Source organism: Prionailurus viverrinus, chromosome B1, assembly GCF_022837055.1.
Source record: "Prionailurus viverrinus isolate Anna chromosome B1, UM_Priviv_1.0, whole genome shotgun sequence".
Taxonomy (NCBI): domain Eukaryota; kingdom Metazoa; phylum Chordata; class Mammalia; order Carnivora; family Felidae; genus Prionailurus; species Prionailurus viverrinus.
Window position 1 is genome coordinate 97,213,210 of NC_062564.1, and position 13,619 is coordinate 97,226,828.

Sequence of the window (13,619 nt, forward strand, 5' to 3'; positions counted from 1 at the left end):
ACTTGCTGTTATTCCAGAAATACTGTGAGCACTAAAAGTTTGTGTTTAGAAAAAGTATGAATATTTCTCTAAAAATCCAGTGCTTGGCTGAAATATCGATTTATTTACTTCCTTGATTCAAATATTAATATATTTATAAAAAGCAAAAGTTTATGAAATTTTTGAGTTCTCTTACCAATTCTTGGATCAGGATAAGGCACTTCATGTAAATTAGTATAAAATGCTTCTAGTTCAAATGGTTCCTTCTTGTGGAAAGTAATGACTTTTGAGAATGGAGCAGGATGGTTCTTACAAAATACTTCACATTCCCTAAAATGGAGAAAACAGTTAAAAACAAATAGAAAGTTGCATCTTAATCTAATTACAGAATCCATGTCATTCCTAATTCAATAGCAGCAACCGTGAAGACCTCTATGCACAAATATAAAGAATTACTGGTTTGGCTATGAATATGCATTTTGGTAGGTCTATGGCTCCAAGTTTTTAGAATGTCTGTCATAGTACGACAGACAATTCTATCTTATCAAGCAAAGAAAAAATAACTGAGATTAGGTATATTTTGAGGCCAATACACAAGGGCTAGTTTCTTGCTCCCATACGAGGACCAAATGCTATTTATTAGTTTCCAAAATACTTGTTACATATAACACTTTTTATTTTTGCTCCGGTATAGAAGTTTGAAATTATTTCCAAATAAAGGTGTTTTTTTTAAGGGAGCTAGGGAAAAAACAAACAAACCAAAACGAAAAACAGGACAAGGAACAAGGGGCACCTGTATATCTTTTACCTAGATTTACTACTGTCAGCATTTTATTCCATTTGTTTCATCAACACACTCCGTACTTGTGTATTTTTTTTCTGAATCAATGGAGGGTGTTAACATACATTATGGCTCTTTATCCTTAAATACTTCAGTGTGTACTTCCTAATAGGGATATGCTCTAAAATAATTACAGTACAGCTGTCAACTTTATAAATTTATACTGATACTTTAACATACAATCCATATTCCAATTTTTACAAATGATATAATAATGTCCTTTATTACTAAATAATAAAAAATTTGGGGCGCCTGGGTGGCTCAGTCAGTTAAGCGATTGACTTTGGCTCAGGTCATGATCTCACAGTTCGTGAGTTCGAGCCCCGCGTCGGGCTCTGTGCTGACAGCTCAGAGCCTGGAGCCTGCTTCGGATTCTGTGTCTCCCTCCCTTTCTGCCCCTTCCCTGCTCATGCTCTCTCTCTGTCTCAAAAATAAATAAAAACATTAAAAACAATTTTAAAAAAATAATAAAAAATTTAATTAAAAAATAATAAATATATTATTTATTTAATAAAAATAAATAAAAATAAATAATAAATTAAAAAAAGAAAACCTTCCTCTCTGTTAGAGGAGGTTTTAAAACCTACATAACTCCTATTCCTTAAATAATGCAACAAATAGCTTATAACTATGTTTTTAGTGGCCCAGAAACTCACTCTATAATACTGTATTGTCAACCCTAATTATGAGGTTTGAAAATCCCACATTCATGGACCTTTCCCTCTATCCTAGTTTTTAAGGACCTACATTATCTTTTACTTCTTAAAAAAAATTTTTTTTTAAGTTTTTTTTTTTTTTTTTTTTTTTTGAGAGACAGAATATGAGCAGGGGAGGAGAAGGAGACACAGAATCTGAAGCAGGCTCCAGGCTCCGAACTGTCAGCACAGAGCCTGATGCGGGGCTCTAACCCATGAACCATGAGATCATGATCTGAGCCGAAGTCAGATGCTTAAGGGACTGAGCCACCCGGCACCGCTACTTTCTTATTGTAATCACTAGGATAGATTTACTTTTCAATTTAACTCCTCCATAGGTTTCTTACATAATTTTTTTCTGGATCACTGTATCTTTAACTGAAATTAAGTACTTATTTAAGTAATCTCTACACTCAATGTGGGGTTCAAACTCACAACCCCAAGATCCAGAGTCGCATGGTCTTCTGACTGAGCCAGTCAGGCGCCCATGAAACTAACTTTAAATAACAGCATTTCCTGCCTCAAAATTGACAATAATACATGCCATTTAAATGCTCTGCAAAACATTCAGATCAATCTATTTTTAGAATCTGTGTAAAATTTTAGCTTCTTGGGGTATGAATATATAGAGCACAGGACAAAAGTTTAAAAGCAACTTAAAACTAAAAAGTTAAAAGCAACTAAAAACAGGTTTATTTTATTATACAAATTATATCTGAAAAGCAGTCAAATATATTATTTGAAACATAAATTTTTATTTTGGTAGGGAAGCAAGCTATTTAAATCCTGGCCAGTTCATGGAAAATGAAACATAAGTGTCAATAAAAGCATGAAAAGATTGTGGCTCATAGTCAGAAATGCAAATCTAATACCAAAGTACTTATTTTCACTTTCAGAATCTTATGTTTAAAAGCACAGGAGAAAATAAGCTGTAACAGATAATCACAGCAATGCTAAAAGGAATATAAATTAGTATAATCCTTTTAATGAATAATGTTGCAGTACTAGTTATAGTAATGTTCATATCCTTTGGGTCAATTTTAGTCTTATACGGTTATCTTACAGATATACCAAACACAACTAAACAAGGAGATGTGTATGAGGATGTTCTTATTAGCACTGCCTGAAACAGAGAAAAATAAGACTCCAGAGTGTATTGGTTAAATTACGGCACACACAAGTGCTGAGAAAATAGTCACTGTTGACATGGAAAAGTAATATATAACATATTTTAAAAAAAACAAGGTGCACTGGAAACACACAGATGATCATGTATGTATTAACAAAGTACATGCTTTTATTTTTGACAAAGAAAATGACTGGAAAGATAGAAACCTTGCTGTTAACAATAGTTACCTCTGTAAAATGTGCTAAGTAGCAGTTGGGGTATGGCAGATGCAGGTTTTTAAATTTTTATATTTCTACCTTGTGATTTTTATTTGAATGTAAGAACGATTTACTTTAATTATTTTATATAGTTCCTTTCTTCTAACACTTTACTTAAAAGTATTTGAGAGTATTAGAAGCGTAAATTCCTCTAGTTGAGAAAATTAGGTTCAATTGGTTATTTACAACAAGCTCTAACAAGGCTTTAAAAGTAACTTACCCAGTTCCATCTTCAAAAGAGGTCTTCCATCTTAATGTGATTGAATAGGGAACAAGGTCTGTTATAGAAAATTCACGCACTTTAAATGCTGGTGAGAGAATCGCACACTGAAAATAAGATGTATACCATATTTAAATCAACAAACACAAAACATACCGCAGGCTACCCTGATTGAAATGCTTAATAAAGTCCTTGTAATAAAATTATGTTTTTAAAATTGTCTTTTGGTAACAGCTAGTTAAAATTTACAAGTGTCAGAGTACTTTTTATGACCTTACAAAAATATAAAATATTTTTAAATCTCAAAAAAGAATTTTAAATGGGAATAATTACAAGAATCACAAAGTAAATGTTCTTGCACTACAGTACAGACATACTGTCCTAGGACAGTTTAAAAACATAAATTGGAAAGACACAAGTCTTATTTATCAGAAATAATTTCAATATATTTTTAGCCTGACAAATGGTTGGAACAGATAATACAAAAGGTCCCCTTAGGCCTGTCATCACATTTCTGGCAAAATATACATTCTAAAAAAATCACATTTCTGGCAAAATACACATTCTAAAAAAAGGATTAATAATCATACCTGTAATGCACATCCTCTGGCAACAGCTTCATCAGCATTTAACGTGGTACTTATGTCTTTAAGAAAGAATTTAGTGATTTGTTCTTTCACGGCAGGAATTCGTGTTGCTCCCCCTACAATTTCTATACTACTTATGTCCTCACGTTGCAAGTCTGAAAAACAAAATGTTTTTAATTGAGAATAAGATAGTCTTTATAAAAATATGAACAAATCCCTTGGAAAGTACTTTTTTTTTTTTTAAGTAGATATCTTATTTGCTCAAAACAAGACTAAATGGAAAGAAGATAAAAACAAATTTTGGAAAAAGGCAAAGCTTAATAAGTAATAATATCCATGTGTCAGCCACTGCACTTGGTCTAGATGACAGATGACATTAAGAACAGACAAGTACCTCATGGGCTCTTCAATTTTAAATTTTTTTTTTTCAACGTTTATTTATTTTTGGGACAGAGAGAGACAGAGCATGAACGGAGGAGGGGCAGAGAGAGAGGGAGACACAGAATCGGAAACAGGCTCCAGGCTCTGAGCCATCAGCCCAGAGCCCGACGTGGGGCTCGAACTCACGGACCGTGAGATCGTGACCTGGCTGAAGTCGGACGCTTAACCGACTGCGCCACCCAGGCGCCCCTGGGCTCTTCAATTTTATAACTTCTACCTCACAAATACCCACAGAAGGTACTGATTACCAAAAAACCTTAACAAAAAGCAATCATGTTCTCTTTCTACATTTTATTTTCATCTTAGACCTCACTATATGCTTACATGTAAACACCTCCAAATATAACTAGTATTAGACTTATGATGCAAACTAGAACATGAGCCAGGAGTTGCTCTCATAAGCCCAGATTCATATTGCCATTTTCCTCTGTAAAATGAGAAATACAAATCTTCAAAAAACAAATGAAGTTTTAATTGCTTTTACCATTTCTTACCCCATTAAAGTGAGTTAATGCCATAATACAATTTTGATGGTTAATCTAGTAATTTACACTTACTAGCTTGTTCCATTACTGCTTTTAATGGTGGCTCAACCCTGGTGAAGAGGGAAGCACATAATTGTTCAAACTGAGCCCTGGGGGAAAATGAAATAAAATTCATCATTTTGGGATACAAAAATCAAGTATATCTTCTAAAATTACAGAATGAAAAAAAAATCAGACATGATCTAAACATAAAAGTAGCCAACACTTTATTTAAATTGAAAACATACATGGTACCTGTTCATTTTACTAGAAACATCAAGGTCATTCATGAAACACTCAATGTTCAGTGGAAGATCTGATGCATTTGCACTCATTAGCTTCTTCAGTTTTTCACATTCCTGATATAAGCGCAATAAGGCCCGAGAATTTTCTTTCACATTTATCTTATATTTGGTCTTGAACTCCTCACAGAAGTAGTCTACTAAAGCCTCATCAAAGTTCCTGCCACCCAAATATGGATCAAAAGTGGTAGCCAAGACCTATTTAATCAAAACACCAGAACTGAATTTTCAGAAATATAAATGCTTTCACAAAAAGACAAAAAACAAAAAGAAAACACCTTTTAAAATTAAAATAAAACCAAAGCACTTGTCAAAAATCACAGCTGTCAAAACTTCCTATCACTTATACTAATTATCACTTATATTTAGCCAACATACTCACCCACTCTGAATTATCTGCTTTGGGTTGTAGATCCATATATCATAATTATAATTCTATTTCTGAAATAACGGAGTTATTACAATAATTAAAATTTCATTATCTCACATCTGTTGGTTCTACAATGCACTCAACAGGTAGGCCAAAAACCAAGTTTAAGAGAGCAAGGAAAGAGTCCTACGCATGTAACCATAAGAAAACAGCCAAGAAAAGCCAATCCAAAGATTCAATCTAGGGATGCCTGGCTCCTATCCGAGGGTTGTGAGTTCAAGCCCCACACTGAGTGTAGAGATTACTTAAAAATAAATCTTAAAAAAAAAAAAAAAAAGATTAAATCTAAAATACTACAATTGGTCAATTTACAGGTCGGGAATTAGGCTTTCTCCCTACTATTAAAAAAAACAAAAACAAAAACCAATTTTTTAAATAAAAATATAGAAGGAACAAAAAAATACATGAAAGACCAAAAAAATAAAATAGAAAAAAAGAGGAAAGACAAGAATTTGATATAATAATATAGCAGATGGATGGAAGAGGAGCAGACAAGTCACAGAACTTCAACGTTATAACTACTGAAAACACAGGAGCAAGACATCTAGTGGCTCTCCTGAGGATAGAGGGCAAAAATGACTACTTATGCTAGTCACCAGTAAAAAAATAGAACTCCACTGCTGATGTGGTTCATCAGGTTTTTCTCACAAGAATATGTGGTAGAACAACAGTAAACCCTACAGAAGGTTTTAAGTATAATCTCATTGAGAGGTCATCCCACAGACTAGCATGGAGAATCCATGGAAAGACTTCTCACTAGGTCCAGAACTACCCCGAATTAAATCCAAAACTGTGTTGGTATGTGACTTGTGCCAATGTGCATCCTCCTGGACAGAAGGGCCACAATATGGCTACTCTATGGTATATACCAAAACGGAAAGCAAATGTTCTTCAGTTAAAATTCAAGACTAAATACCAAAGATTAAACTAATTTACTAATTCATTATGAGTCATTTCCCTTGAGTTTTCTCAAGTTTTTACAAGGATGTTACTATAAACTATGAGACAAAAGGCTCTAAAAGGTGTTGGATAACCCAAAGCAGTTCATCTTCTAACTAAATTCTATACATGTGAATAAATGGAGAGAAAGAGAACGAGAACGTAAGCATGGATAAGATAATCAACATAAAAATGAATATAAAATCAAATAGAGGGGTGTCTGGGTAGCTCAGTTGGTTAAGCATCTGACTTCGGCTCAGGTTATGATCTCACAGTTTGTGAGTTCAAGCCTGCATAGGGCTCTCTGCTGTCAGTGCAGAGCCCGCTTAGGATTCTCTCTCTCTCTCTCTCTCTCTCTCTCTCTCTCTCTCTCTCTCTCTCTCCCCCCCTTCCCCACTCGTGTGCATGCACACTCTCTCAAAAATTAAACATCTAAAAAATAAATAAATACAAACTATAAAATGGTAAGCACTATAACTAAACAATGGCACACTACAGAAACTTATGATTAAAACTCTTGGATAGGAAGGTTTACAAAAACAAAGAGAATCATTTTAGAAAGTGTTTCCTAAATGTATTTATGGATAGGGTGTACTTAATGCTCCCTGATAGCTGCCTAACACCTTGACAATAAAAATAGCCAATACATATTACAGGATCTACTCTATGGTTTCTAAGCATTTTATATATATTAACTCATTTGTCCTCAAAAATTCTGAGGAAATTCCTGGTACTATCCCCTTAAGTGTAGAGGCTGAGATTTAAGGAGGTTAGTAACTTGCTCAAGGTCACAATTTTTAAGTGGCAGAGCCAGGATTTAAACTCACGCACTAAGGTTCTCTATATAGTCTTACATGCTCTTAACCATTAAACTTAATACATAGCAAATCATTTATTTACTTACTTTAAGTTTTCCTTTGTTAAAAGCACAAACCGAGACCTGGTAGGCAGAATGTCCCATATCAATAAATATTACATTTCTTGGTTTCTCATCTAATGGGGGAAGATCCTGTTTATAAATTCCATATGCTAGTGCCACTGTGTAAGAACAAAGAAATTAGGTTAATGTCAAGATAGCAATCACGTGAAAACAAGATATAAGTCACTTTGATGTTGCACTTTAACACACAGAAGAATATAAATATTAATTTCAAGGTAAATTAACTTTTCATTACTTGATTTTTATTTCTTTTCTACCCATAACTCTGTAACATAGATGATTCTTATTGCGAACAGAAGACATGTTTAACTTCTGCCAAAATACTGTACTCCTAAACAAAAGGTTACAGGAACTAGGACATAATAGAGTTAAAAGAAAGAGAAATGTTTTATATTAATTAGAAAAAACTAGAACGGTATTTTTCTGACAGTGATTTTAAATTCCAAAGTGCTCACCTGCTGTAGTTTCATTCATCAACCTTAAACAATTTAAACCTGCAACCTGGGCTGCAGCCATCACAGATCTTCTCTCAGCATCAGTGAAAAAGCTAGGAATCTGGTATTTTAAAACACTAATATATTAGTTTGATGTAACAGATTTTAAACATTTCATCAATTAAAAATGTAAAATAAATGTAATAAAATTTACAGCTTAAGGCAAAGAATGGTGTTCTAATAAGAAAAAAATACTAGTTTAAATAAACAAGAAAAAAATACTAGTTTTATTTCTTTCTTTTTTTTAAAGTTTGGCAATTTCTATACTATCAAGTGTTGACCTAAAGTATGAACACAAATTTAAAGCAATTAATAAGATGGAATAATGCAGTGTTTCTAAATATGTTCAATAAATCCTTCTTGTGTTGGTTGGCTCTATGAAAAAAAATATGTTGGTTCATCTTTAACAATGAAAGGCTGAAAACCCAAGACTATTAAAACGAGATTGATTAACTACATCATGGTAAATCCATATAATGGCATCCTACGTGGCTGTTAGAATCAGGCAGATATGAATTGTCATGGAACAGTATCCATACTACATTAGAAAAAAGGACATGTGTAGCATGATTTTTGGGTAGGTATAGGCTACTCAGAAAAATACAATACCCAAAGGTTTACAATGGCTATGATCTCAAAAGGAGGGGGGAACTATACTGCAGGAGATTTACAAGGAACATACGTTTCTTTTAATTTTTTTTTTCAACGTTTATTTATTTTTGGGACAGAGACAGAGCATGAACAGGGGAGGGGCAGAGAGAGAGGGAGACACAGAATCGGAAACAGGCTCCAGGCTCTGAGCCATCAGCCCAGAGCCTGACGTGGGGCTCGAACTCACGGACCGCGAGATCGTGACCTGGCTGATGTCGGACGCTTAACCGACTGCGCCACCCAGGCGCCCCACGTTTCTTTTAAAATCAACAAAAAACATTAACTATATTACTATTAAAACTATTAAACTGAAACTCAAATTTATAGTTAAGATTTACATAGTTCTAGGGGTTCCTGGGTGGCTCAGTCGGTTAAGCATCTGACTCTTGATTTTGGCTTATGATCTCATGGTTCCTTCGTTCAAGCTCTGCACTGACACCTCAGAGCCTGCTTGGAATTTTCTTTCTCCTTCTCTTGCTGCCCCTCCCGTGCTTGCTCTGTGCCTTGCTCTGTGTCTCTTATTCTGTGTCTCAAAATAAGTAAACATTAAAAAGATTTACCTAGTTCTATCAAACTAAGAAGCTCTTTGATTTGTGTCTACAGACAGATTTCTAAGAAGCTAATTAAGTATACTCATGGGGGCGCCTGGGTGGCGCAGTCGGTTAAGCGTCCGACTTCAGCCAGGTCACGATCTCGCGGTCCGTGAGTTCGAGCCCCGCGTCGGGCTCTGGGCTGATGGCTCAGAGCCTGGAGCCTGTTTCCAATTCTGTGTCTCCCTCTCTCTCTGCCCCTCCCCCGTTCATGCTCTGTCTCTCTCTGTCCCAAAAATAAATAAACGTTGAAAAAAAAAAATTAAAAAAAAAAAGTATACTCATGTACAAAATGACTTGGGGCTGTTCCAATTTTAAGTAAATTGTCTCCTCCAATTTTATTGCTTTATGAAGTTAGAAATTTCATTTAACTCCTATTAACAACAGGAAAAGAACTTGAATTTCAATAAACTTGTTTATCCTAATTTTGGTATTATCCTTCTGACAAAAATCTAAATTATAACACAGGCTTCATTTAATACTCATGGAGCACTTACGTACTAGGTACTTTTCTAGCCACTTAGGGATATAGTAGTGCATAAAGCAGAAAATACTTCCCCTGGTGCAGTTCACAATGGGTCTACTGCATCAACTACAAAGTAAATAATGGCTGAGAAGTTCATAATGTTCTCTTCTGACGCTAATTTCTGATGTGAAAATGTTATCAAGTATAGTTAATAGGGATGGATTTGAATTTAAGATGGATTTTTAAAACTGATACCACTTTGATGCATACTTTCAAGTGGCAGTGTAATGGAAAAATTATAAGCAGGGGCTTGGGAATGAACTATCTGGGTTTGATTTCTGGCTCTACCACTTATCAGCTCTGTTGATTTGGGGCAAGTTAACATCTCTGTGTCTCAGTTTCTTCACCTGTACAACTAGAGTTAAAAATATCCTATCCTGTGGGTGCTTGGGTGGCTCAGTTGGTTAAGTGTTCAACTTTGGCTCAGGTCATAATCTCATGATATTCATGAGTCCAAGCCCCACATAGGGCTTTGCGCTGAAAGCTCAGAGCCTGGAGCCTGCTTCAGATTCTGTGTCTCCCTCTCTCTCTGCCCCTTCCCTGCTCACACACTGTCTCTGTCAAAATAAACAAACATTAAAAAAAATTAAAAAAAAAATCCTACCCTCACAGAATAGTTCTGAGGATTAAATGAGTTAATACACATTAAGTGCCTGTAACAGTGCCTGGCCAATGGTAAACTATTATTTGCTATTACTAAGTGGCTGGAAAACGAAATACTAAGCTCCATTATTTTTCTCTCAAAAAAGTTCTAAATCCCTATAAAAAATCTAATTACTAAATTCACTGAAGAGTTCATAATCTGGTTCTGTTTTTCTGGTAACATGAGACTCTTGAACTTTTATAGTGAAAGTTAATTGTATTAAGAATACATTCACATTTAGGTGATGACAAGTAACTTAAAAAAGTTATCAATATATAATAGGATCTCAAAGGATAGAGTAAATGATGAAATGTTTGAAGAAATCCCTTAAAAAAGACCTTTTCTTTCTGAAAAATATACATGATCTCACTTACATGTGGAATCTACAAAAGTTGAATTCACAGAAGCAGAGAGTAGAGTGGTGGTTATGACCTAGGAGGTGGAGGAAATGGGGAGATACTGGCCAAAGAGTACAAAGTTTCAGTTATATAGAATGAATATATTCTAGAAATCTAATGTACAGCCCATGGTGTCTAAAGTTAGTAATACTGTTATTGTATATTGGTGAAATCTGTTAACAAAATACATCTTAGGTGTTCTTGCCACCAAAAAACCAAATACAAAACAAAAAAAAACTACACGAGATGGGTATGTTAATTAGCTCAACTGCAGTAATCGTTATCATTTCACTATGTGTATGTGTGTCAAAGCATCATGTTGCACGCCTTATCTGTAAACAATTGTTCTTTTAAGGAAGGCACAAGGGAATTCTGGGGAGTGATAAATATTTATTATACTGATAGTGATTGATGATGGTTTTGTGTAAGCATGTCAAAATTTCTGAAAGTGTAACATGTTAAATATATCCAATTTTTTTAAAAAAGAATTTTTCTTTCCGATACAGAACATATATTATCTCAAATACCTAGCTGGAAATTTTCAACTTTGCCATAAAATGTTAAGGTCCCTACAGGTGAGAAGTTAATGGCGACCAGGAAAGATTCTTAGGGATAAGTGGGACAGGTATAGCAGTCACTAATCACATACATAGGTTTTTTTTAAGATTCGCTGATTATCACAATGGACTTTAGGGGAAACTCAATCCTAAACTTTATCAAATAAGGTGGGCTTTTTAAAATGTAAAAATAAAAATGGATTTAGATTATTTATGGTATGCCTGGGTGGCTCAGTCGGTTGAGTGTTCAACTTGCGCTCAGGTCATGATCTCACAGTGTGTGGGTTCAAGCCCCACGTCGGGCTCTGGCCTGACAGCTCAGAGCCTGGAGCCTGCTTTGGATTCTGTGTCTCCCTCTCTCTCTTCCCCTCCCCCATTCATACTCTGTCTCTCTGCCTCTCAAAAATAAATGTAAAAAAAAAAAATTTTTTTTTAAAAAGAATAGATTATTTACTAAATAAGAGTAAAGAAAAGGGAAGAAAAGTATTTCAACATAAAATTAATATATTGGAAAGTGTGATTTAAAAGTATTCATTATTGAAGTAAAACTTACTGAAATCACACAGTCAGCCACTGGTTTCTTCAAAGCATTTTCTGAAGTCTCTTTAAGTTTGGCCAACAGCATTCCAGTAACTTGCTCAATTGCAAAAGGTCTCTCTTCTTCTAGGTACCGCACCTAAAACCACAAGTTGAGATATTTATTAAGTCATTTATTCATCCAACATGTACATCTACTCTATACATGATGGATAAACAAAAGTGAAAAAAGGTAGTCTTTGCCCATGGAAGTTATATTCTGAAAAGATTATTCTAATATTACAACCCCTTATTTCTAAAGTTCAAGTGCCTTATACAGATTAAACAAATTGTTTTCAAAAATGTCTTCCTGTGTTAGATCCCCACCTCTCACAAAAGCAATTTATATTCACTTTCCAAGCACATAATGAATAAGAAAAAGATCAAATAATCTTTCTTTTGAAAGTCAGAACTCTTCCTGGGCTTAAAATGAAAGCTTTCGTTTTACAATTTTAGGGAAAGGAAGGAAAAAGAAAATTTATTAAAAAAAATAAAATAAAAGAGGGATGCCTGGGTGGCTCAGTCGGTTGAGCATCTGACTCAATTTCGGCTCAGGTCATCATGATCTCACAGTTTGTGAGTTTGAGCCCCATTGCTTGACTCTGCACTGACAGTGTGGAGCCTGCTTGGGATTTTTTTTTTTCTCTCTCTCTCTCAAAAGAAATAATTAAACTTAAAAAAAAAAGGTAAAATATGTATTATTCCAAAGTTTCTGGGAGTAAATAAATTAAATATCAGAAAATAAAATTAAATATTAGAGATACATATATGAAATTTTTACTATTTTTTTAGACCAAATAACTACTTCATCTTATACATAGGTTTAAGAGTAGGTTGCATTTAAGCACACGAAAGGAAACTTTACAGTGCTTAACAAAGGAATACTGGAAGACGTACGGCTTTAAGTAATCAAACCCTTTAAAAATAATAATAAATTTATAAGCAATAAAAAGCTACCTTGGAACCCATATAGTAACTACAGTTACAGAGGAAAAAAACTGTCCTGTAACTTGTTTCCTCAGTGAACAAAATTTTACTCTATTAACACTAAACTCCAGGGGCGCCTGGGTGGCTCAGTCGGTTAAGCGGCTGACTTCGGCTCAGGTCATGATCTCGCAGTCCGTGAGTTCTAGCCCCGCGTCGGGCTCTGTGCTGACAGCTCAGAGCCTGGAGCCTGCTTCAGATTCTGTGTCTCCCTCTCTCTGACCCTCCCCTGTTCATGCTCTGTCTCTGTCTCAAAAATAAACGTTAAAAAGAAAAATTTAAAAACAACACTAAACTCGAAGAGTTACGAACAGCTTCTCTCTCAAGTAGCACAATCTATGTGTAAGTGTTATATTTTGTGCCATGTTCATCTGTATGAATTATGTGTCAGTACTTCACTCCATCTTATGGCTAAATAATATTCCATTGTATAGGTACATTTTCTTTATCCACTCAACAGCTGATGAACACGTGGGTTGTTCCCACTTTTTGGCTATTACGAATAATGCTATTGTGAATAATCATGTACAAGTTTTTGTGTGCACATATCATTCAATTCTCTGGTGTACACAACTAAGTGAAAATGCTGGTCACATGGTAACTCTATGTGTTTTGAGGTATTTTGTTAGTTTTTGAAAAATCAACAGAAACATGTTTTGTTAACCAATCTATAACTTACTGTCTCGGGATGTAGAATTAAAAACCAAGAATCCATCTCTCACTTTGAAGAAGTTTGCTTTAATATAGCAATTAATATAGCTTTGGGGTCTATTTTTCTAAATCACATATGCCTCTGCCTTTATCGCTTGAAATTGAAAACAGTTCACTTCTAAAAGTTCTCCAAATAATGATCATTTTTTCTTGACAATAAAAGTACTGTTTGGATTTAAAAGGTTATCTAATTAGAATTTTTTTG

At 34.5% G+C, this 13,619-nt stretch overlaps 1 protein-coding gene across 2 annotated transcripts in view; it reads right to left on the reverse strand.

The window, feature by feature from the left end:
- The window catches only part of HSPA4L (heat shock protein family A (Hsp70) member 4 like), a 51,682-nt gene that overhangs the window by 22,322 nt on the left and 15,741 nt on the right, over nt 1-13,619 (reverse strand). For both annotated transcript variants that reach the window (XM_047855965.1, XM_047855966.1), the window contains exons 5-12: nt 11,697-11,819; nt 7,740-7,839; nt 7,249-7,382; nt 4,929-5,173; nt 4,707-4,783; nt 3,712-3,863; nt 3,122-3,228; nt 176-309 (exon numbers count right to left, since the gene is read on the reverse strand). In XM_047855965.1, the coding sequence (XP_047711921.1) occupies nt 176-309; nt 3,122-3,228; nt 3,712-3,863; nt 4,707-4,783; nt 4,929-5,173; nt 7,249-7,382; nt 7,740-7,839; nt 11,697-11,819 (1,072 nt within the window). The remainder of the gene's footprint in view (nt 1-175; nt 310-3,121; nt 3,229-3,711; nt 3,864-4,706; nt 4,784-4,928; nt 5,174-7,248; nt 7,383-7,739; nt 7,840-11,696; nt 11,820-13,619) is intronic.